This window comes from Peromyscus californicus, unplaced genomic scaffold (assembly GCF_007827085.1).
Source record: "Peromyscus californicus insignis strain IS unplaced genomic scaffold, ASM782708v3 Scaffold_4__1_contigs__length_199733344, whole genome shotgun sequence".
Classification (NCBI taxonomy): domain Eukaryota; kingdom Metazoa; phylum Chordata; class Mammalia; order Rodentia; family Cricetidae; genus Peromyscus; species Peromyscus californicus.
In genome coordinates this window covers 122,227,864-122,252,456 of record NW_026294562.1, presented here as the reverse complement: position 1 = coordinate 122,252,456, position 24,593 = coordinate 122,227,864, and the positions used below count along the sequence as shown (strand labels likewise).

The window sequence follows — 24,593 nt, the reverse complement described above, 5'->3', positions numbered from 1 at the left end:
TGACTGGGGGCCTGTGCACAGGCAGTGAGGCAACCAGGAAGTGGGGGGAGGGGCAGGACTCCAGCACCCCTTCAAGGGTGCTCTCCAGTAACCTCCACTAGACGCCAACTCAGGCTCCACTGCCTCAGGATCAGCCTTCAGGAGTCCTTGAGGATGTATTTAAGATGTAAGCCATTATCAGATCATTCCTGTTTATTATTAAATGATATTTTAAAAAATTCTAAAATGCTAATAACTTTCCTAGTTCCCCCATTCACATAAGACCGTTAAAGCCTTAACCCTCTCGCCACTGGCCATTTTGTGATAAGCCTTGGATGAGCTCCAGACTTGTCCCACAAATGAAAGGTAGCTATCAGGTCCTACAGCTTAAAGGAAGAGGGAGTCGGAGTTTGCATGTATTTAATAATGCTAAAGGTGTTATGTACAAGGTCCTGGGTTCAATCCCCAGTACCACAGTGGGGAAAGGTCCAGTTCTTTTGGGCTATGGCCCAAATTTGCTGACTCCAATTAGTGTAAAGATGGATTTACAGTGTGAGGTAAGAGCTGTCCTTCACAGAAGCAAAACAGGCGGCCTCTCCTCTCAGCAGGACTGGAATCCGAGGCAGGGCCTGACCAAAGCCTACAAAGGGTTTTTCCTGACATCGATCATCCATGGGCTGGTTCTTCGGGATTCCCACCGGGGTTTAGGCAAAGGTCCAAAGTTCCAGGAGAGGCCCACTTCACCCACGGGTAGCACGCGCCCTACTGGGGGTTCAGTTGTTTCCCAGGCCCTCAGCTCCTCCGAGGAGCCCTGCTCACTGCACAAGCTTGAGCGTTTCCATGTCAGGGGTAGTGGGGCATGGACCAAGTCCCGGGTCTCATCCCAGGCACGGGATGCCCCCTCCAGAAGGGAGGACTGCCAGGGAGCTTCAGGAGCTGCTGGGTGGAGCCCATCTTCATTCCCAAGGCCTTGTCTGGTTTCTAGGCAGAGGCTTCTCCTCTCTCCACCTGTCACAGAACAGCATCTTTGTCAGACATGGAGGGAGACAAAGGTGACCCCAAACCCAGTTTCCCCATGCCCCTGAACAAGCAACTTGAAACGAGCCAACAGAAGCACACATGAGACATCTGGGTGGAGCACAGGCCTGTGGGCCCAGGACCACAGCTCAAGATCATCTTTGGCTTTGTAGGAGTTGGAGGTCAATGTGTTCCTCCCTGACTCCCCCATGGGGCACACTCAAACTGGGCACCAGTGTTTACCCCGGCTCTGGCTGGCCGGATTTCCTGCACTGAGCTTCTGCTTCAGCTCCTGGTTTATCCAGATGTGTCGGCTCAGTTCCTTCTCTAGAACTTGAATCCGGGCCTCATATTGCCTCCTGATGTCTGCTAAGCCCTCGCCAAGTTGGTCTGGTGTGGAAAGAGAATTAATTAGTAAGGGGCTGTGGGCAGGGCACCTCGGGCTTGAGGCAGCCCTGATCATGGGTAGAGTGCCAGGCAGCATCCCCCCAACCCTCACCTCGACCCTGCTGGAGGAGCAGCTGCACATTCTGCTCATGCTCCTTCTGCTGCAGGGTCAGCTGGCGGTCCATCTCCAGCCGCTGCCGCTCCAGTGCCACCTCCAGCCAGTACACCAGCCGCTGCTGCTCCTCCAGCTGCATCTCCAGCTCCGAGAAGGCAATCTGTTGCTGGTGCTGCTCCTCTCGGAGTGTCACCACCTGTCCCAGGAACAGCCAGGCTCAGCCACCACACTCAGCCAGTTCGTAAACGTGCTCACAAGGAAATCACCAAGCCTTTCCTGCCTCTTACACACTGTTCTAGACAGTGAACTCCCAACAATCAGAGCTGGCTTTCTAGGTGGAACTTACCACAAACCTTTCCCCACCACACAGTACTGAGCTGCTAGACTGGAACTGCATCCAGACCAGCATTTCTCAACCAAAGAATACTAAGGCATTTGGGGCTGGGCAATTCCTGGTGTGGGGCCTGTCTATATTGAAGAATTTGGCAACATCCCTGGCCTCCCCTCCCGCCTAATGGCAACCAAAAATACCTCCAGACATATCCCTAGAGAAAAAAATCCGTTAGTCCCTCTTGAAATCCCATTAATACAGGCCAGGGCCTTCAGACCAGAAGGGAGAGGAGCCTGAGTCTTAGCTTCACTAAGATAGCTTCAAAGTGACCTTGACCCTGTCCCCTCATCTGGGAGCAAGGGACAAACTTCTTGGAGTTGCCCACAACAAGCTAAAGGGAGCAGAGGCAAGGGGGTTGTGTTGGTATCCACCTTGTCAAAATACTTGCACAGCAGGGCTCTGGTCTCCGAGGAGGAGAGGTAGCTGAGCTTGCCCATGAGATTCATCTCACACTGGGACAGCAGGGAGGCCGAGGCCCGCAGCACCCTCTGGCGGCAGGTGATAGCCTCATTCTTGTACTCAATGGCAGCATCCAGGGCCTCGATGGCTTCATCCAGCTGGAACAGTGTCCTCTCCTCCTGCAGGAACAGGTGCAGGCATGGAGGATGGGTATCAGACTTCCTGAACAACAGAGTCCTGGGCAGGTACACAACCGCCAACACACAGACACAACTGAGCCTTCAGAGTTCCCTCGACCTGAGACTGTCTCGAACATACAGGAAATGTCCCTCGCTGCAGCAGCAACAGGGACACGCTGCCTGACACCATGAAAGACGCAATGCCTTGAGGCTGTGTTCTCAAGGGGGTAAGCTCGGGGAGCTCCAGAAAGCTGAGCTGGAACTGCCCAAGACCCCAGCCAGCCAGGGCTAAGCCTATGCAGTGCAGGCTTCTGCTGTTCAAAGGAAGAGCGCTTTGTCTAGAGCACAGCACAGATGTCTAGCTCCACTGGAAGGGAACTGAGAAGTCCATGGGGTCCCACAACCATCAAGGGGGCCCAAGGGACAATCTCTCTACCTTGCAAGGCTTAACACACATTAGGGCACTTGTGTGTTAGTACAGACTGAGGCAGGGCAGGGGGCAGAGGGTGGCAGAAGGACAGGTGGACAAGGGATCAATGAGAGCTGAAGCATGGGGACAGAGCTGGGTGGCCACCCGGTGGCCATACCTCAGGTGACAGCAGGCTTCCTTGCCTCAGCTTGCTATCAATCTCCAGGCGCTGCTTCAGCAGGGAGTCCTTCTCCTGGCGCAGGGTGTCTATCTCCCCTCGGATCTGCTGCTGGTTCTGAGCGCTGCCTTGCCGCAGCTGCCCGCTCTTCTCAGAGAGCTCCTTCTCCAGGTGTTCTAGACGGCTGGACACGCGCACGATGTCTTCATTTAGGGCCTGAGGCATTACCGCCAGTGATCAGAGAAGGAGCAGGTGCTGTCCTCACAGAGGACACAGACAGAAAGGGCCCAGCTGGCTCACTGGATGCTAAGGAGGATGTGGGTCCTTCCCTGGCCTGCCTGTAACCCAGACGTTTGCTCAGGGATCAGGGCCCTTTAAAGGACCAGAACATCTATGGAGGAGATGGCCCAGAGGATTGTGCAAGCAGAGAGAACAGGCTCCAACGTCAAGAAGCTGGTTTGTGGGAGGCTATCAGTGAGGAGACTTGGCTGGAGAGGATGGGACTATGGGAAACTGGCCCTTCCTAGAGGCTCATGGAAGGAAGCAAGGGTGCCTGTGAGCAGGGATATTATAGATCACCTAATGACCTCTAGGCCTCTCAGATCTCTTGTGTTCCATGATGGTATGGCAGGAACCCTGGTCTGAGTGTCCACAACCCTTCAGGAATCTGGCTTTGACCCAAGCACCTGGATTAGAACAGTCCTGGGTCTGGGTGTGACGTAGCCCCACTAAATTCTCTTGGCCACATTCTGATCTACCTGACAGAAGAACAAGGTGGTTCAGCAGCTGGACTTTCTAGTAAAGAGGAGGTAACCCTGCCAGATGCAGATGGACCCACCGCCTCCCTCCCACAAAGCTGGAATCTAGTTGGCCATACACTTCCTACACCTGTTCCTCATTTTGCCCGTTGGGTCCCAAAGTGGTGTTTGCAAAATGTGAAATGGACTACGGGATGGGTACCAATGTCCCATATATGAGTTCCGTGTCATAAACAGCCTTGGGGTTCTTGGAAATCCATAGGCTATAGCCTAGAGGGCAAAGCTTCCCCGGTCTTAACCTGGCAAGAACATCCTCTCTGGCAAGATCATCTGGAAGAACCTCCCCTAGCTACACCCTGCCCTGCAGGGCCTCACCTGGCTGGGAATCTTGTGATGGGGGCTCACCTGGCTGGACCTCAGGCGCTTGTTCTCTAGCCCCGTCTTCTCCTGTATCAGGGCCTCCTTCTTGGCCAGGATGACCTCCCGCTTGTGGAGTTCTTGTCCTAACTCCTCCAGCGCCCGCCGCTGCTGCAACACCTTTTCCATCTCCTGGTCCAGCCACTTCTTCTGCTCCTCAATCTTCTGAGGGACCCCACGGGGGGCGGGGGAGAGGGGGAGGCAGGGATCTCAGTACCCGCCTCGAGCTGGAGCCACTCCCCGAGGTCCCACAGCACGTCCCCAGTGGACCCGTCCCCCAGCCGCCAATCTCACGGGGCCACGGGCTCAGCCCGGCCGCACCTGCTGCTGCTCCAGGCTGACCACGGAGCCATTGCTGCCGCTGCGCCTCTTCCTCTGGAAGGCTGCGATCTCTTCCGTCTTGATTTTCAAGATCTGCTGCTGCTGCTGGTGCTTCAGCTCCAGTTCCTGGGGGAGGAAGTCCAGAGGGGAGGGGAAACACGGTGGGGAGAAGAACTGGTGGGCGAGGCCGTGGCGTGTGCCCCGAGCCTCAAGGTTCCTAGAAGCTCAGAGCACAAACCACTCCCAGAGAACCTCCAGTGACCCGCCTCTAGGATCACGGGGCTGTGAGCAGCGGGAACAAGGCAGACCCCCTCACCCGGCCAGCCAGAGCCTAACCATGACCCGATGCTGCCGCTTGTTCATCTCCGTCTCCAGGCGCCGCTTCTGCTCCGTCTCCTCGCGGAGCCGCCTCTGCAGCTGCCCCTGCTGGCGCCGCATGAGCTGCACGTTCCTCTCCAGCTCCTGGAGCCGCATCTCACGTTGAGCCGACAGTGACACCAGCCGCTCCGTGGCCTGCTTCTTCTCCTTCAGTACCTGGGACCCACACAGCAGCCACGGGGTTTATAAGGAGCCTGGCACGGGGGTCGGCACTGGCCAAGGGTGAGCAGGGCCAACAGGTGGGTGAACAGGACACAAGGGAAGGGGCAGAGGGAGGTGGACGGTAGACGAATGGCAGTAGCTACGACAACTTTACTGGTCTTTGGGTGAATTGTGCTAGGTGCTCTGCGCTAACAAACCTGTGAAAAAGTCTGCCTACTGGACTGGCAAAATGGTTCAGTGAGTGGTGAAAAGGGCTTGCTGCCAAGCCCCAATGGCTGACTTCAGTTTGATCCCTGAGATCAAACTACATAGTAGAAGGAGAGAACCAACTCCCAAAAGGTGTCCTCTGACCTACACACACACACACACACACACACACTAAATAAGGAAAATGTAATGAAAAGGTTAATATGACTATTATCTCCCCACTTTACAAATCAGGAACCAGGCACAGAGGGGTTAGGGAAGCTGATCAAGAACCCACACCTAGGAGCTGGAGAGATGGCTCAGTGGTTAAGTGCATTTGCTGCTCTCTGCAGAGGTCCTGGGTTGGGTCCCAGCACCTACATGGGCTCACAACCGTCAATAACTCCAGTTCCAGAAGATCCAATGCCTTCTTCTGGCCTTCACAGGTACGTACAAGCACACATGCATTGCATATACATTCATTCAGGCAAAACACTCATACACATAAAAATAAGTACGTCTTAAGAAAAAAAAAAGCTGGGTGTGGTTGCACACACCTTTAACCCCAGCACTTGAGAGGCAGAGGCAAGAGGATCTCTGTGAGTTTGGAGGCCAACCTGGTCTACAAATCAAATTCCAGGACAGAGAAACTCTGTCTTGAAAAACAAACCAACAAAAAGACAGAGCCAGGTTTTAAAGCCAGTCTGGTTCCAGAGCTCATATTCTCAATCATTCCAGATCATCTCTTGGCCTGGAACTGAGAAAGGGGGGAAGGAGGAACGTGGACAGGAGGGCAGACGGGCAGGTGGGGAGGCAGCTGAGATCGTCTGAAGGTGAAAGCTAGGATGGACTGTAGATGTAACCGTCTTATTAAATAAGAAACACAGAGCCAAAGCAAAGATGAAAGCCCAAGAGGTCAGAGCTAAAAACCTTACCCTTCACTGCCGCTGCTGTCTTCCTCAGCAAGAGACCTACTTCCTGTCTGTCTTTTTTATACTTTCTGTTCTGCCTTCTCATTGGTTGTAAACCCAACCATGTGACCTCCTTGTCACTGCCTGTCTGTACAGACCTCCAGATCTTCTATGGTTGGTATTGAGATTAAAGGTGTGTGTCTCCATGCTGGCTGTATTCTTGAACACAAAGAGATCCGCCTAGCTCTGCCTCCCAAGAGCTGGGATTAAAGGCGTGCACCACCACCGCCCAGCTTCTGCTATGGCTTGCTATTAGCTCTGATCCCCAGGCAACTTTATTTATTAACATACAAATAAAATCAAATGCCGGGCGGGCGGTGGTGTCGCACGCCTTTAATCCCAGCACTCGGGAGGCAGAGCCAGGCGGATCTCTGTGAGTTCGAGGCCAGCCTGGGCTACCAAGTGAGTTCCAGCAAAGGTGAAAAGCTGCACAGAAAAACCCTGTCTCAAAAAAAAAAAAAAAGAAGAAAAAAAAAAAATCACATTTCAGTACAAATAAAGTATCACCATATTGGACAGGGCGACAGGCTGAACTGTCTTCCCGCACACTCTGATGTGACTGCATTCAGAGATGGAGCGCCCTTTAAAGGAGCCACTAAGTGTAGGCCTGAGGGCGACCCTAACCTGGTATACAGGCATCCTATAAAAGAGGGACCGAGGCCGGGCGGTGGTGGCGCACGCCTTTAATCCCAGCACTCGGGAGGCAGAGCCAGGCAGATCTCTGTGAGTTCGAGGCCAGCCTGGTCTCCAAAGCGAGTTCCAGGAAAGGAGCAAAGCTACACAGAGAAACCCTGTCTCGAAAAACCAAAAAAAAAAAAAAAAAAAAAAAAAAAAGAGGGACCGACAGAAGGCAGGTGTACAGGAAAGGCAGACACACATACAGAGAGAAGACAGCCATCCACCAGCCTCAGGAGGCCTCAGGAAAAGCCAGACCTGTGGAAACCTTGACCTTGGCCATCATCCCCCAGTGTGAGGGGCTGCAGCCCTGCTCTAGCAGTGCTAGCAAAGTAATATGGACTGCATGAACTGCTCGGGGGTGGGGGTTGGGGGGGGAGTGGAAGATGGGCACACCCAGGCACACAACAGTCACCTCAGAGAAAGGCTAAGCCAGGCCTTGGGGACGGTGCTCAGTCTGGGCACTTTCCTACTATACTCAAGGCTTTGGTTTCATTCCCAGAACAAAAAAGCAAGCAAGCTAAATTAATGAGGGGTCAAATGGACACACTGATAAACAGGAAAGAAGGTGGGATGGAAGTCAGCGAAGGGCAGGCTGGGGTTGTGGGTGCATGCACTGAGGGAAGGGCGGAAGTCAGCAAAGGGCAGGCTGGGGTTGTGGGTGCATGCACAGAGGAAGGTGCTGTGGGCTGGAGGAGATGTCTTTGGCTGTCTGCCCTTCCTTGGTCGCCAGGCAGCACCCACCTCTCTATTCCTCTTGTGCTGAAAGCCAAGCTGATTCCAGCTTACCTATGACACCAGCCTAGAGGCCAGGAGGAGTGACTGCCACCAGCCAGGGCTGAACGGGAGGACCTGAGTACACACAGATGCCAGGCCCGCAATCCTGTTCCCAGAGCCCCAGCTAGGGACCAGCACTGACCTGCACCTGGCTTTGGGCTGCAGCCACTCTTTTGCGGAATTCCTGAAGCCTGGACCGCTCGCTGGCATCCTGGGGTTCCCTGCCCTCCAGCTCACGAAGCTGCCTCTGCCCTTCGGACAACTCTGCCCGCACACGCTCAGCCTCCTGCTCCAGCTCTCGGATGCGCTGGCTGTGCTGGCGGTTCAGGGCCTGGGCCGCCTTCCCTGGAAGAAAGTAGGTCCACAATGGCACAGGCAGATCCCTTCCCAGAATTTTGTTTTCCAGGCTGGAACACTCCATGGGTTTCTTCAAGCCCTCACACCATCATCTTTCCTTTAATCCACTCACTCATTCACCCCCTTTCCTCACCCTGCTTCTAGTCCTGGCTGGCCAGAACTCATGATGTAGACCAGGCTGGCCTTGAACTCAGTTCTGCCTGCTTCTGCCTCCTGAGTGCTGGGATTAAATACGTGCACTACCACCCCCAGCCCCCTACTCACTTTTTAAATGAGTTTTGCCCACAGGAGCGACTCAAATTAGCAAGTTTTATCTTTACCAAACACATGACAAAAATCAATATATACCCTGAAGCTGCGTATATTTCCAACTTCAATCTGCAAGAAATATGAAGGGCAGAGGGAAAATTCAAACACCACCGAAGGGAGTAAACAGACAACTCGGGCAGGATGACTTCAGAGCTGAGAGCAGGGAGACCTCAGAAGCCTATGACGCCAACTGAGCATGCGCAGGGCCCATGCAGCTCCCCTGACTCAAGCCAATGAGGCTAAACAACACCATTGGGTCACTTGGCTCTGGGTACTAAGAATAGGAGTTTCAACTATGTGGATGAGAGTCTGCAGTTTTACCACCCCCACACCCCCCCCACGGCACAAAACAGAACAAGCCAGGGTGTGCCTGTCATCCCAGCACTTAGGAAGTGGAGACAGGGTCAAGAGTTCGAGGACAGTGTTAGCTACACAGCACCTTTAAGGCCAGCCTGGGTTACATGAAACCATCTCAAAAACAAACGAACAAGAAACCAAGAAACAAAATCAAGAAAAGACAAGGGTATGGCATGGTGGTTAGGCAGGAAAAGGTCCAAGTCTTTTGTTCTTTTTGTTTTTGGGTTTTTTTTTTTTTTTTTTTTTTTTTTGAGAGGTCATTAGAAGTAGAAAAGTAAAAGGATATAGTAGCTGGGATTTGTTTCAAAATATATCAGCAAAGAAATGGGCACAGAGATCAAGGTGGGCACTTTCAGTGACTGCTAATTCTGGATAATGACCTCATACTGTTCTTTCTTCTTAACCATCTATCTGAAAGTTTGAAGAATGAAGTTATAATAAATTCACAACTATTAAAGACATTTGAAGCTGGGCAGTGGTGGCACACACCTTTAATAAAGGTGTCTATCGCCAAGCCTAAGATGGGCAGTGGTGGCACACACCTTTAATAAAGGTGTCTATCAGCCGGGTGGTGGTGGCGCACACCTTTAATCCCAGCACTCGGGAGGCAGAGCCAGGCGGATCTCTGTGAGTTCGAGGCCAGCCTGGGCTACCAAGTGAGTTCCAGGAAAAGGCGCAAAGCTACACAGAGAAACCCTGTCTCGAAAAACCAAAAAAAAAAAAAAATAAAATAAAGGTGTCTATCACCAAGCCTAAGCTGGGCAGTGGTGGCACACACCTTTAATAAAGGTGTCGTCTATCACCAAGCCTAAGCTGGGCAGTGGTGGCACACCACCTTTAATAAAGGTGTCGTCTATCACCAAGCCTAACAACCTAAGTTTGCTCCCTGGACCACATGGTGGAAGGAGAGAACTGACTCCTCTAAGTCATCCTCTGACCTCCGCAGGTGCACTGTGGCACACACACATACACACACACACACACACACACACACACACACACACACACACACACGGGGGGCGGGGGGAATAAAAATGTATTTAAAAAAAATTTTTTTTTAAAAACTATCAAATGGTGCCACGTAGAACTGCCCCCAGCTCCTCAACTCATCACCAGTATCAGATGAAGCACAACCTGGGAATGGGGGTTCTCATTTACACTGTGTGCCTAGGAGTTACTGGTCCCATCACCTCCAACATAGCAAGGCAGTAAAATTAAGAAGCTCTGTTTTGGGAATTCGCTCCGCCAATGACCTTGGGGTATCTAGACCGATAGAGGAGTGTTTTTTTTTTCTGGGAACGTGACTGCTTAAAACAGAGGAGGGTGGGGTGCGCTCTCCCTCTCTCGGGACTGTGGGAGACTGAAAAGCTGGTTCCATTCACCCCCGGGGCAGAGGACGGCTGTTTACTTTGTTATGTATCCGTGAGTGTATTTCTCCCCATTTTATATCTTAATAAATCCTTGATGCCCTTTAACAGACTCTTGTGAGTTTGCTTCACAAATCTCTGTTTACTGAGGGCTATTCAAAGCACGCCACCAGAAGGAAATCATCTCACCTTCACAGCCATCCTATGCAATACCTACAAGCATTATTCCCTTCAGACAAGAGAAAACCGAGGGGTTATTACACCTGCTGAAGGCCACGCAGCTGGAAGAGGCCTGTGCTGCTAAGCGGGACAGTGCCGAACCCTCTCCAAAGCAGCCCAGGAAGAATGCTCAGAGAGCAGGAGACCATACCGAGGAGGAGCCCACCCCAATGCCACCACTCACCTGTGCGGACCAGCTCACCGATGAGCTCTTCCTTCATCCGGATGTTGATGGCCAGTTCCCGGATCTTCTGCTGGGCCTGGGCCAGTCGCCACTCAGAGGCCATGGCAGCTGGGTTCTGGCGGGTCTGAACTGGGACCTTGCCGCCACCAACTGCTACGACAGGCAGACTGTTAGGGTCAGCACCCTGACTGAGAGTGGAGGAGTGGAGTGGAGGGGCTCCCTGGGTGAGTAGAGAAGGGAAGGGATGAGGACTCTCTCTGCTCTCCACCCATCTTACCTTGTGGTGCTGGGATGGTAGCAGTTGACTCTTCTGGGCAGACCTCTGGACCCTTCCTGTCAGGTGGGCTCTCTGGACGGACCCCGGCCCTCTGGCTCCAGTTGCTAATCCCATTTCTGGAAGGCAGAAGCAGGAGTCAGTACCATCTCCCGTCCCCTGACTCAGCCTAGCTACCTCTTAGGCCTAGGGGGAAGAGAGGCCTCTGGACCCTCCAACCCTCAGGATCAGGATGGGGGAGAAGTCAGAAGCCAGGGCAGAGCTTAGAAGATGCCAAGAGGCTGCGGGTACCAGGGATCACCTGGGAAACTGAGCAGCAGGAGGCCTGGGCACTTATTATCACAGGCACCCCAGTGAAACCTTCCCAACCAGAGCTCACAGTCCTCCGAGGGCTGGTGAGCATGAGACAGGCAAGCGCCTTCTGACCCGTGAGGGGCCTTCACAGTACTGCTAGGAGAATGACCGGAAGTCTCCTACAACCTAAAGTAGCCCTGAGCCGATTCTGAGTCTACACACTGGTTCTCGCTCACCTGCGAAGGTTTAAGGTCCGCCTGGGTGGCTCCTCTTCTTCTTCCTCCTCCTCCTCCTCTGAGGTAGTGGAAGAGCCACTTCCCAGCCTGTCCACCTGGGCCAGCGCCTCCGTCTTGACCTCCCCGCCATCCGTCACCTGCTAGGCGAGCGTTAGGGAGAGGCTCGGGATGAGATAGTCGCAGGGCATCCTCCGAGCCATTTCCCTCCCAAGGCTGTTGCTGGGGTGTGCCCCGCCACGCACACCCTCCTCTCCTCAACTTCCTCTACCCCATCTCCACCCTCAAGATCTGCCAAGGGGACACACTGGCAAGTATTCTCACCCTCAAGGAAGGGTGTGATCCCCTGGCATCTGGCTCTCCAGGGGTGGCAACCTGCCCTTTCTAGCAGGCAGCTCGTGGGAACCTCAGTGCTTTCTCACCACTGACACCCTGCCAGAAGGATGGGTACATGACATACTCCCACCCAAGCCGAGCCTTCTGCAACGGCAGAGCTGAGATGACCTGGAGTTCTGAGGCAGCACAGGATTGAACTTTGTCCAAATGACCCCAAGCTGCAGAACCTACAGGCAGGGGACCAAGCCTTGGGGAGACAGAGCAGAGCTTGTAGAAGAGTAAGCCTACAGAGAGTCACCCACAAACAGTATGTTAAGAGCTCCATCCTCAGGCGTACAAGGGTGCCAACTTGTCATCGCCAATATCCTCACTCCAAGCAATCTCCAGCCGTCTCAAGATGCTCACTGGCCCTGGTCACTTCTAGGAGGCCCCACAGTCTCTCATATTCTGGCCCTTTCTCTAGGGACACTTGAATTTTACAACTCACAGCTGGCCCCATGGAGATATGAACAAGGGACACATGTCCCCGTGTGGCCCTGGCCCGGCTCCAAGCCTTGCCACCTCCTCACCTGCTCAGAGCTAACTTCTTCTGCAGGAAGACAAGTGGGGGGCACCATGCCCAGCATGTTAGTGTGGACACCCCCCAGGGGGGCTGTGTGAGGCCGAGGCACAAAGGACCCAGGAGGCAAGCCCTGCAGGAGCCCCGGTGCTCCCCAGCCAGGCCGTGCCAGCTCTAGCCGGAGCCGAAGTTCCACCATCTCTTCCTGCTGCTCTCTCAGGCGGTCACTCTGCAAGACACAGTCCAGGCACTGCTGGGGACGTGGATGCCAAGGGATGTTTGCTGATCAGCGTAAGTACGAGAAACTGAAAAACTAATTAGAGCATCTCACCTTCTAGGATGAAGGTGAGAAGTGTGAGTACCACTGACCCTATCTGGATCTGGCTCAAGCCCTCCTCCTATCCCGTCCAATGCTCGTCACAGTCCCACCACACCTGCATGCCACCTCCTACCCCTGGCACCAGAGAGCCCAGCACGATGCTGACCTGATCAGCAGACTCCCAGGTAGCATCCTGTTGCCCTCAGACGGCAGCTCCAATCTCGCATGCAAGGCCGAGGTGCCAGGCTTGGCTGTCCCTCACCTCCATGCTCCTGTTCATCCTGGGCACCCCACATCTCTACATATCCCTTCACCAGCCGCGACCCTTGCCCCGGTTCTCCATTCAAACAAACTCTCTTCCATTCTGGGAAACTCTCCCTCCCTCCTCCACAAAGCCTTCCTGGTCTGCAGAAGGGGCCGTCCTACCTGCAGTTTGTACTGCTCCATGGCATCCTCCAAAGCTGCCAGGAAGTCTCGATTCTCCTCCTCCAGCCGCGCCACCTGGTTCTGCAATCTCTGTAACTGCTGGGCCCCCTCATCTCCCTACGGGGCAAGTAAAAAAGCTTTAGGGGTGGGGCCTGGCAAGGCTCTGGGACACTCCACCTCTTTCTCTGCCCTGCCCCCACCTCACTCAGACCTACTCCCCACTTCATTCCAAGATCTACCTTGCAATGAGTGGGTGCTCCTGGCCCCATCTAGCCTTAGGTTCTTTCTGCAAGCCATTTGGGCCATCTCCCGCCATTATTAATAACGCTTTAAGTTTTACTTACTATTAATAGTACTTTAGTTCTGAGTTAGGGTATTGCTATGTAGCCCAGGCTAGCCTGGAACTCAGGATCATCACGTTTCCTCCTTCACGGGGTTGGAATTAGAGATGTGGTCACTATTCCCACAGATTACGTTTTTATTAATGTTGTATTAAGAACACCTCGGTCTTTACCAGTGTGCTTAGCACCTATTACACCTTCCCTTCTTATAATATCCTTACTTAGCAGATCCAGAGGCTAAACGAAGTTAAGGAAGTGACCTTAGTCATCAGAAGTGACAATGACCCCGAACATACTGTCAACAGGCACTGCTTGGCTAAGACCCTCTCCCCTCGATCCCACCCCCGAGCCACCTTTCTTCCGCTGTTTCCCTGCGCAGTCTGGTCTTCGGCTGGAGCGCTCTCGATGCCGCTGTCAGGCCCGGAGGCGGAGCTCAGGGCGCTGCGCTCGCCCTCCACGGCGCACAGCCAGTCCCGCACCTTGCGGGCAGCAGCGCCGGGCAGCCCCGGCTCTGCCTGCAGTTCTCGTAGGAGGCTGTAGGCGGCGCTGGTGCGGGCCCGGCAGCGCGCGCACTCGGCGCCCAGGCCGGCAGGCGCCACGGTGGAGCCCACGGCGGGGCCGGGCACGCGCCGGCCACGGTGGATGATGCGCGTCTCCGAGCGGTGTCGCGGAGGCCCGCGCGCGCCCGCCGCCTGTTCTTCCGGGGCGCGCTCGGCCTCGGGCCGCCAGTTGACGGTGGCGCGGTTGCGGATGTTCTGGGCGCGGCTGGCGTAGTTGAGGGTGTTAAGGGTTTCATCGAAGTCGGAGGAGGAGGGGCTGACGCAGGCGATCATCACCGTCTTGGCATTCCCTCCCAGAGAGTCTTTGAGGATCCTGCGGGCAAGAGGACGCTGAGCTCTTGTGCACACTCACCTGGGACCGCGGGCCAGGTGACACCCTTCCTGGAGGGCTCCATGACCCCAGTCGCGCCCAGAGAGACGGGCCAGCTCACCGGGTGATCTTGGAGTCGCGGTAGGGGATGTGGCTGCCACGGCGCTGAGGGTCCCCTAGAGCGCTGATGACATTGCCCAGCGCTAGCAGGGTGCTGTTAATCTGGATGCTCTCCTTGAGCCGTTCGCCCGTGCTGCCGGTCTTGAGAACCCTCTCGGAGCCTGCCAGGTCCACGAAGTGGAATTTGGAGACCAGCAGGTGGCCGGCGGCGGGTCGAGGCAAGCGGCTGGGAGCCCGGCCCCGCTGCTCTAGGGTCACAGTGAAGACCGTGTGGGAGCGGCTGGAGAAACGGTTGAAGTGTGTGGCGCCTGTGTGCCGCGCAGCGTTGCCCATCTCCAGGAGGCTCAGCACCTCATCCAGGCCTTCCACGTCCACTTCTTTCACCCCACACAGCACTGTGGACATAGAAGACTGTGAGCGGCTCCCCCACAGCCAGCCAGAAGACAAGCACAACAGTCCAGGACTCCTACCTGTTCTTCCTCCCCCAGAAGCACCCACTCGTGCCCAGGGTCCCAGCTTTCCCGCACTTAACCTTAATGCTTCTCACTCTGGATACAGAAGCATATATTCAGCTCACTGGAGACAGGAAACAAAACCATCCAGGGACTGGATGGTTTTTCCCTTGATGGGATGTCTCTCCACACGGGTAAGCCACCCGACTCGCCGAGTAGCCTGAGGCTTTCCTTGCTACAGGCCTCACTCCCAGTCATTTAGAGGATTCCCAGGATTCCTCACCAACATTTCCCCGATCATCTTCCCGAAGCTGGATGTCCCGGCTGGCAGTGCCCACTTCTAGCAGGTCCCGGAACTCTTCCTTGTACACTTCCAGGTAGGACACGTGCACCAGGCAGTCCAGCAGGTCGTTCTCATCGATGAGCTTGAAGGCCTCAGCCATGGCCCTTGGGATGATGCCCTGTTCATCTTCATGCAGGGAGGCTAGGGAGATACCACAGCGTCTCCTGCTGCCGGGCCCCAGCTAAACCTGGCCCAAGTACCCCACGCCCCACCGTCAGCTTGAGAAGGGGACTGTAGCACGGAGAAGACAGTAACAGAGGCCAAGGAGAGGCAGCCTCCACCAGGCAGTGCTCCAGGGTGGTTAAGCAGAATGAGGAATTCAAGCAACCTCTCATGGTTTCATCAACCACCTTCCTGATGCACCCCCTTTACTACATTTCCATAATCAGATACCCTGGGCTTGAATACTCCCTGGGACCGGTAAGTCACTACCATGGCCCACGCACAGCTAATTAAAGAGCCTCTTAACTTGCTTCAAGGAAGTATAGTGTTCATCCTAAGATCCCATAGGGAGTTTGCTTACATAGATTCACAGCAGCATGCCAGGAAGTTACTAAATAAAAAGGAGATTGAAAGACTAGGGGTGTAGCTTAGTGGTAGAGCACTTGGCTAACATGTGAGACCCTGAGTTCAATATACAGCAGCACAGACACACAGGACTGAAGAATAATTAATGATAAATGTTCATCATCATACATATCATACATATGGTCTTTATCACTATCCCCAATTCAAAGCAGATGGCTCCACATATTAGGTCAGGAACTAAAATAATACTTTATGGCCAGAAAATTCAGATGCTGCCAGGTGTCGTACTGCATAAACCATGAACATTTATCATTAAATAGTCTTCATTTGTGGGGGGAGGGGCCTGTGTGTATGTAGTGCTGAGGATCAAACTCATGACCTCAAGTATGAGGTCTACCATACTTGAGTAGCTCTACCGGTGAGCTACACACAACTTCAGCCCTATGGCATGTTATTAAAAAAATAAAACAGGATAGAAAAGAGTAAGTATAAATAACGTCATGTTTAGCTGAGCCTTGTGGTACACTCCTTTGATCCCAACACTTAGAAGGAAGAGGCAGGTGGATCCCTGAGTTCAAGGCCAGCCTGGTCTACAGAGTGAGTTCCAGGACAGCCAGGACTACACAGAGAAATCCCATATTGAAAGACAAAAACAAACAAAAAGATTTCATGTTTAAAATATAATCATTTTCACAGAGAAACTAGAATGCTCTGAGAGGCAATTATCAAACATGCTATTTTTCTGCATTTTCTTAATTTTCTATAATAAATGATTACACCTTTGTAATTGCTATGGTCTGCTTATGTCTCCCCAAAACTCATGTGTTGAAATCCTCCCCGACTGTGATAATATTAGGAAACAGGGTGACTAACTCATGAGTTGGAGCCCTCATGAATTAAATGAGTGTGTAAAAAAAAAAAAAATGTATGTGGCGCTGAGAGGTTGCTGAAGGCCACTTACTGCTTTTGCAGAAGACCAGGGTTTGGTTTCCAGCACCCACACAGTGGCTCACAACACCTGCTTTTCTAGTTCCAGGGGACCTGATACCCTGTTCTGGCCTCTGAAGACGCCAAGCATATGTGCAGTACACATACATACATACAGGTAAAACACTCACACACATAAAAAGAAATCTTAAAAACAAACAAAGGTTTCAGCCAGGGATGTAGTACATGTCTGTGATTTCCTAGCACTTGAGAAACTGAGGCAAGAAAGTCTGAGGTCCACCTAGGCTATGCAGTGAATTCCAGACCAGCCTCAGATACATCAAGACCCTGCCACAAGACAACAGCAAACAGTTCATGTTACTTAAAAGGAGGCAATTCCTTCCATTGGGATTGGTCCAAAGAGTCTTCCCCAGATGCAGAGGCTCCACTCTAACTGCTCCAACTGGAACACAGATTCCTTAGCCCTTGGTAGCATCCTGAGACCGGCCAACTTGCCTTGGCCTTCCTCTGCTATGATTCCCAAACCCATCTTGTCTCATCTTGAGAAAGCCACAACAACCCCCCCCCCCCCCACACACACACACACACACTTCCTGCCTTTCCCAGCTGGCTGCTGACATGGCTGGACCCACTATGGAGTGCTGATCTAAGAAATCTGCACTCCCTCCTCAGCACCTCACCTTCGGGTGGTGGGTGGGGCAGGCGCAGAAATTCAGGAAGACCTTGAGGCCCCTCAAAGTGGCAGGGGCACAATACGGGTCACTCACCCACGCTGGCCTCCCCCATGGTATACGTCTTCCCGGAGCCTGTCTGGCCATAGGCAAAGACGGTGGCATTGAAGCCCTCGAAGAAAGCTTCAAGAAGGGGCTGGACGCAAGCCTGGTACACAGCCTCCTGTCCGGTGTCCTCTCCCAGTACCAAATGGAAGCCAAAGTGGCGGTCACGCCCCAGGGTGATTCGACCGCGCTCCGGCTCCACCTGCAGGCAACTCTGATGACCATGGAGCAGCTCTTTGGGCAGCAGAGGGCGAACACGAAGGGCCACCCTCACTGGGGCTTCCTCAGCTCCAGACAGCCTCTGGGCCTCCAGTCCCATGTTGAAGGAGGGCAGCTCTCGGATCTGCAGAGAAAAGGAAAGGCCCTTGCCATCGGGACCAGACCACACACACACACACACACACACACACACACACACACACACACACACACACACACGGCTGTAGACCTTAGGTAGACTCGGGGAGGGGTATTCAGAGTTGAGAGCATCTGCCCAACCTGGTACCCAACTGCTACACAAACCCTGATACCATCTCACACAGTAACTTCTCTCGACATCCTCCACTGGCAAAAAAAAAAAAAAAAAAGGCCCCACCACTTCATACCCCGGGGATTAGTGTTCCAGTGCTGGCCCGTTTTTAGTGCTGACCCCTTCCCCTGTGACCTTATCTAGAACCACACACACAGGGCATCACACCAGGGAACTCTTGAATACCCAGTAGGCCTCACACAGTCTCTGCCATTGTCCATCCCTGAAACTGTGTGACGCCTGCCCATTTCTTCAAAGAAGCCAACAGATCCATCTAGATCAAGTTCCCATCGCTAAGTTCTGCCAATCCCATCTCCTAAAGATCTCTCAAGATTATCTGCTACTCCTCATCCTGTCTCCAAAGCCAGTCTTGCTACTGATATCCCAAAGGGATGACTTTTGTCAGCCTTGAGTCACAGTCTCCCAGCCCTCTCCAACCCCACAGCCTGGAGCATCTTTCAAAAATGTGTTATGACAATCTCCTTTTTATACCCCCACCACCAACAACAACAATAAAGGCAGCTTAGAACAGAACCCCACTGTTCCCATCTCCTGGACACCATGCCTTTCCTCACCTCTCAGGCCAGCAACCTCTGTGTTACCAAAGCATCTTCATCCACCCACGCTTGGGCTGGGCCCACCTTCCGCACGGGGCCAGGGAAACTGCTCTGCTCGGTGACCACCACCATAGACAGCCCTTTGTGCTGCCCACATCAGGCGGTGACCACACGGATGCAACTGCCAGATTCACCATCCAGATGGAAAGCAAGAACCCTCTTTGTCTGTTTTGAAGCCTATCCCCAGTACCCAGCACAGGGTACAACACTACTCAGTAATCCGGGATGACCCTCCGATCTCCAACCCCCTTCCTCATCACATTCCTCAGAACCCGGTACCCCACACTGCACTTCGTTGTTTTGCTATTTACTGTGTAGCCTCTCTACATGTGTAACCAGGTCCAGATTAGGAGCCGGGACTTGGGTACACAGAGGCAACACCGCCTGGCAGCACTCCAAACCCCAGGTAGACTCTGGAGCTTTGTGTAGCCCTGGTTTCTCCATCCCCACAATCAACGCCCCGAGCCCCAAAGGCGCCCTGACAACTCCATCCGCGCGATCGGCCACTGGGAACAGGCCCTCCCGGAAAGTTTGCAAAAGTGATTGCAAACGCGGACCCTCGCAGGCTGCTCCTTCTGGCCAGGCCCGCCCAGTGAGGAGCTCCGGGCAAGCCGGGGAGCACGGCTAGGGGGGCTGCTCAGGAGCCTCCCCGGTGCGCCCCCGCCTCGCCCTCCACCCACTCTTGACCCACACCCACCTGCCAGGGTGCGAGCGCAGTCCCGGGACCTGCAGTCGAGCTCGGCGCCCCGGCGCGGCGCGTTCCGATGCCGTCATCGGGACCCCCGCCCCCCAAACATCCCTCCCTTCACCCGCAACTCCGCCTGCCCTGGCGCTCGGGGGCGGAGGCGCTTGCTGGGCGCCTCCGAGTCCGCCCGCAGACGGGGCGGGGCGGGCCCTCCTCCGGGGGAGGGGCGGGCCCAGGCAGGAGTGGGCGGGCCTGGGGTGGGGAGCAGCCCGCGGCTTCTCGTCGTCCCTTAGAAGTCTCCGAAATCGACGCCCACAGCTGTCCTACACTCAGAGACCCACTTCTGCCTTTCTGCTCCCAGCGTCAAACCATCCTCCTCATTCAAAACAAAACAACAACAGCAAAAGCCCCCCTTCCTTCAATTCTAAAACTAACTGTCACATTTTAGGATTTTTGAGACAAAAATGCATTTTACAGTCACTGTCAAGGGACACTTGTCATCGAGAGAGGTGATACAGGTGTGGCCCTCTCGGTGACCTCAGAGGGATTATTCTCACCAGAAACACCATGCACTGTTGAAATTTTTAATCAGAATCTGGAATCCAAACCGGGATGGGTGGCACATGCCTGTAATCCCAACACTCTGCGGGATTCCTAGGGCAGGGGGACAGTGAGGAGTTCAACGCCAGCTTGGGCTACAGAGTGAGACTCTGTCTCAAACAAACACAAAAATAAAAAATCTGGACACCAGACTTGGGAAGTAATAGGACATTTGCTTAGCACGAGAGAGGCCTGGGTTTCCATCCCAAGGACCACAAACCAACCACTACCACCATCTCAGAGTACATATTTATCACTTAAAACAACACTAAAGAAAACTCTAGCTGGGCGGTGGTGGCGCATGCCTTTAATCCCAGCACTTGGGAGGCAGAGCCAGGTGGATCTCTGTGAGTTCGAGGCCAGCCTGGGCTACCAAGTGAGTCCCAGGAAAGGCGCAAAGCTACACAGAGAAACCCTGTCTCAAAAAACCAAAAAAAAAAGCTCTAATATAGCAGCAATTTTTAATGCAGTATGTACACAGAAGATTGCCTGTTATAGACGGGCAGCATAATTAAAGGCTTCAGAAATTGCCAGCCAGCCCTCCCAGATCTACATGAGAAAACCCTCAGCCTCAAAACAGTGGAAACACAGCCTGAAATGACGAGGACAATAAGACCAGGTGGTGTCTCGGTGAAGGAGATAAAGCAGTTGGGAAATGCAGACGCAATGTAGAGTGTTCTCTCAATGCTTTAGAGTTGCGCTGTCAGTCACAAATATCCTAATGCAGTTGGAGAACTGAGCAGAAATAACCCCAAATGCATAGCAGCCTGCCACAGAGACAGCCAAAGAGATTCATTTAGACTCTGAATGTGAAGAAGCCAGATGCTAAACCTGCATAAACATTGCAGAAGGTGATAGTGATTGATGAAACATCACATTTTTCCGAGGAGTTATGATTATAGTTATAATAGCAATTATAGTAATTAAGCTATAGAGAAGGTAACACTAAAGCCGTTAATGTTACAGTAAATTGTAGAATTCTGTGGTGATAGACATCACTGGAACTGTCAATCTGAATCTATGATTTACAAAGAAGTAACCTTTTCCTAACCCTTACCAGTGAGCAGGTAATGATTTCATGTCTACCACTAAAACCCACGTGGAACAATCCAGTGTGCCCGTCCCCGTGGTCAATCTGTGGCCTTTGGCACTGTCTCCAGTACAAAATAGATGGTCCCACATACTCAGTCAAGAGCTGAAATACATTTTGTGTATTACACAGAGAAACCCTGTCTCGAAAAATCAAAAAAAGAAAAAAAAATCCAGATGCTTTGAAAGTTGTGATAGGCCCAAAAGACCATCAGAATCTGGCCAGCTGGTTTTTATTACTTATATGGAAATGCAGAGTGCAGGGAGTAGCAAGACCCTCCTATCAAGGAACAGATATAAAAACTGGAACCACTGCGATTCAGCTAATCCCACAGAAATAGACAGACTGTACTAGAAGCTAGGCTTGGATAACAGGATGCTGGTCAGTGGCAGCAAGTCAGGCTGCATGAGGCATCAGACAGAACTCGGTCTGTTGACTCCAACTACGTGCCAGGCAACAATAGATCAGAAATTCCCAGCTGACCTCCGTCAAAGTCTCAATTCTCCTGTAGTATTCAGTTACAAAGAAATTTCAGGGTGAAGTGACTGGGAAACACACAGGCCTCCCGTCAGTCCTCCACGTGGACGGGAAAGCTGAATCCCCACTTAAATCACATTACAAAGTAATCAATGTATAAAACAACATTATGAAAATATTTGGAGAGATACAAGAGATAGTCTTGTGAGACATCCACCAGAGAAGACCACTCAGACACAGGTGCAAGCCAACAGAAAGTATTCATTAGCCAGCCGGGGACAATACTGGATGTTTTCGGGACCTGAGTGCAGTCTTGAACTGTTCTCAGAGTGGGCTTTTAAGCATGCACACACACACACACACACACACACACACACACACACACACACACTGAAAAAAAACTGCATCCTGGGTTGGCACACCTTAATTAGCAATAGCAGTTAGCCCGAAGTTGAGCTACAAGCATCAAAATGCAAGGTTAGCACATTCAGGGACTTTCCCAGAGCTACAGGATTTGAGGGGTTAGGTCTTTGATCTTGTTCTGGCAGGTGTTGCTGCCTACACGCTGGGTTCCAAGGCCTGCGTGGCACGTCCATCATGGTATCAGTTGTACTAAGGTCTAGGGCCTACTAAGTTCTGGGGCCCTGTTACCATATCACAATGACTTCGTGGTAAGGAATATATGTAAAGTTGTAACTAAGAATTACAAACTATAAAATAAAAGAATGATAATTTGACTAAATTTAAATAAATGAAATTTAAATCAATCAATCAGTGCTTAAGAGCACATATTGCCCTTGCAGAGGACGCTGGTTTGGTTTCTAGTACCCATATCATGTAGTTCACCAATTATAACTCCAGGTCCATGGGATCAGATACCATCTTCTGGCTTCCTGGGGCACTGCACTCATGTGTACAAACCCACATACAGACACGTACTTATACACAAAATTCAAAATAAAACCTTTTTTACTTATTTAGTAGTAGTAGTAGTAGTAGTTTTTTCTTTTGAGACAAGGTTTCTCTGTGTAATCCTGGCTGTCCTGGAACTCACTCTGTAGATCAGGCTGGCCTCAAACTTGGAGATCCACCTCCCTCTGCCTCCCAAGTGCTGGGATTAAAGGCATGTGCCACCATCGCCAGGCCAAAATAAAACCTTTTTTAAAAAAAGAACTGATCATTTAAAAACAATCATGAAGACAAAAAAAATAGTCATAAGTGGAAAGGAAGATAGATGAGTGATCACTGTCTGGGAAAATGTGCGCAACTCCCAAGCCTCGATGAGGAAAATAAGTTACCGAGAGAAAAATACTTAAAAGTTTTGACAGCCACTTCGTGAAGGGGAAACACAAACGTTTAAGAAATGCAGTAGGACGTTTTGTGACTTGTTTCGCTTCGTTGCAGTGCTGTGGCTGGAATCTTGGGGTGGGTGGGGAGGTCCAGCACAGATAGGGAGGCCAGGATGAGCTGGCGTTTCTCCGCACATCCAGGCCTGGTGTCACTTTCCAGGAGCGGCCCGAGTAGCTCTGCCAGAGATAAGCCGGGTTCTGTCTTCAGAGCCCTGCACACCAGTGGCTGAGGACCCCTCTTGCCGGATTCATACCCACGACAGTCCAAGGCGTTCCCGAGTGTGCTCGGGGGAAGTGTACTAGTCACGTTGGCATTGCATGCCCTGTCCACTCTCCATCCCTATTTTTGGCATCCTCAAACTCCAAAACCATGGGTTAAGGTATAGAACTCATTACAATAAAGGTCTGCCAAAGACCAGGGTGCAACATACCACACAGCAGGGGCCAAGGAGGCACTCATGGGTCTGAGGGATTCCGATGGGATATGTTGTGTATGTGGATGTCTAGAAGGAATGACAGATGTGTCCTAATGATTTGTGTAAATTTATATAGCAACAGATGACAATAACTGAATAAAATAGAGTTTCCTTTGGAAAGCTAGAGGAAATACCAGTATTTCAAATCACATATTATTTCATCAAGAATGTCATGGGTACAAATTATAATTTGTCCATAGATATAGCCACATATATGCATGGGATTGTGTGTGTGTGTGTGTGTGTGTGTGTGTGTGTGTGTGTGTGTGTATGTTACTGGGAATCAAACCTGGGACTCTGTACATGTTAAGCATATGTTCTACCACTGAGTGTAGGGCAGAGAAAGGAAACAGCCTAAAAGTTCATCATTAGGAAGCTAGCTACACCAATTTATCCATATTACTTTCATATTATGATTACCTGGCACAAAAAGATGGATAAGATGTGTAGTTGAGGAGCTGGAGAGATGGCTCCGTGGTTAAGAGCGCTTGTTGCTCTTTCAGAGGACCTGGGTTTTATTCCCAGCACCTACATGGCAGCTCACCACCTATATCTACAGTTCTGGGGATCCAATGCCCTCATCTAACCTCCAAGAGCACCAGGCACACACATGGTGTGCAGACACATATATGTGAGAAAAACATTCATACGTGAAAAGTAAAAAAAAAAAAAAACAAATCTTTTTTTTTAAAGCATAATAAGCATTTAAAATGATGTATTGACCACAGTGGGAAAAACCTGGAGGGCACTGCCCACGGTTTGGGTGAACAAAGATAGGTGTTTATACACATGTGCTTGCCCAAACAGAGCCTATAACTGGAAGGATCCATAAGAAACTGAACTGTGGCTGTTTTTATGAAAGAGAACTGAGAAATCCAGAAAGGAAAACACACACCTTGCAATGTCTGAATGTTACAAGTGTATTTATTGTATTTATTGTCCTAGATTGACCAAGTATTGACATTTCCAAAAATGGGATTTGGAATGAACAGTGGCTATGAATATGTGTTCTACATAATTCACACTATCAGGCTTAAGGTGACCGTTGCTGGCTCCCAGCATCTAGGGTATCAACATTCGAGAGTGACCATACAGGCAGAAGGCAAGAGTGATGGCATAGAAGCGTGGCTGTGAAGAAAAGTTGGTGCTGTACAGGACAGACCTGAGGCTCCACCTGTGCGGGGGAGAGAGACTCAAAAACTGGAACTGTTTTCTAAATAAACGCACAAAGGCTTTGGCACCTCCTTGTTCTTCTTAAAGCACTATGCTGAGAGCCAGGTAATCAGAGGGTCTCAGAGCTCAGCGCTAAAAATGCACTGAGAATTCCTGACATTCAGAGGGAGCTGGCCGGAGCGTGCATCTCCTAGAACTGGAGATGAACCCAGCCTGGGCTACTTGGGAGAAGGGAGAAGTAAGGAGAAGGAGGAGAAGGAGGAGAAGGAGAAGGGGGAAGGAGGAG

At 51.9% G+C, this 24,593-nt stretch overlaps 1 protein-coding gene across 7 annotated transcripts; it reads right to left on the bottom strand.

Annotated features, from left to right (window-relative positions):
• Positions 1–385: 385 nt before the first annotated feature.
• Kif7 (kinesin family member 7) lies at positions 386–19,287 on the bottom strand. 7 transcript variants are annotated; one of them, XM_052712416.1, is made up of 19 exons: positions 19,155–19,287; positions 17,303–17,654; positions 15,000–15,200; positions 14,266–14,659; positions 13,628–14,147; positions 12,934–13,050; positions 12,199–12,417; positions 11,297–11,436; positions 10,770–10,885; positions 10,493–10,645; positions 7,842–8,044; positions 4,887–5,084; positions 4,551–4,676; positions 4,188–4,391; positions 3,055–3,270; positions 2,261–2,467; positions 1,496–1,694; positions 1,240–1,386; positions 386–987 (listed from the first exon to the last, which is right to left on the bottom strand). In XM_052712416.1, the coding sequence occupies exons 2-19, from the start codon at positions 17,628–17,630 to the stop codon at positions 620–622; spliced, it is 4,056 nt and encodes a 1,351-aa protein (XP_052568376.1). In that variant the 5' UTR covers positions 17,631–17,654; positions 19,155–19,287; the 3' UTR covers positions 386–619. The 7 variants fall into 7 exon arrangements, with proteins under 7 accessions (XP_052568376.1, XP_052568373.1, XP_052568377.1 ...); XM_052712413.1 differs by having other exon boundaries at positions 4,188–4,394; positions 19,155–19,286; XM_052712417.1 differs by having other exon boundaries at positions 4,218–4,394; positions 19,155–19,286.
• Positions 19,288–24,593: the final 5,306 nt, after the last annotated feature.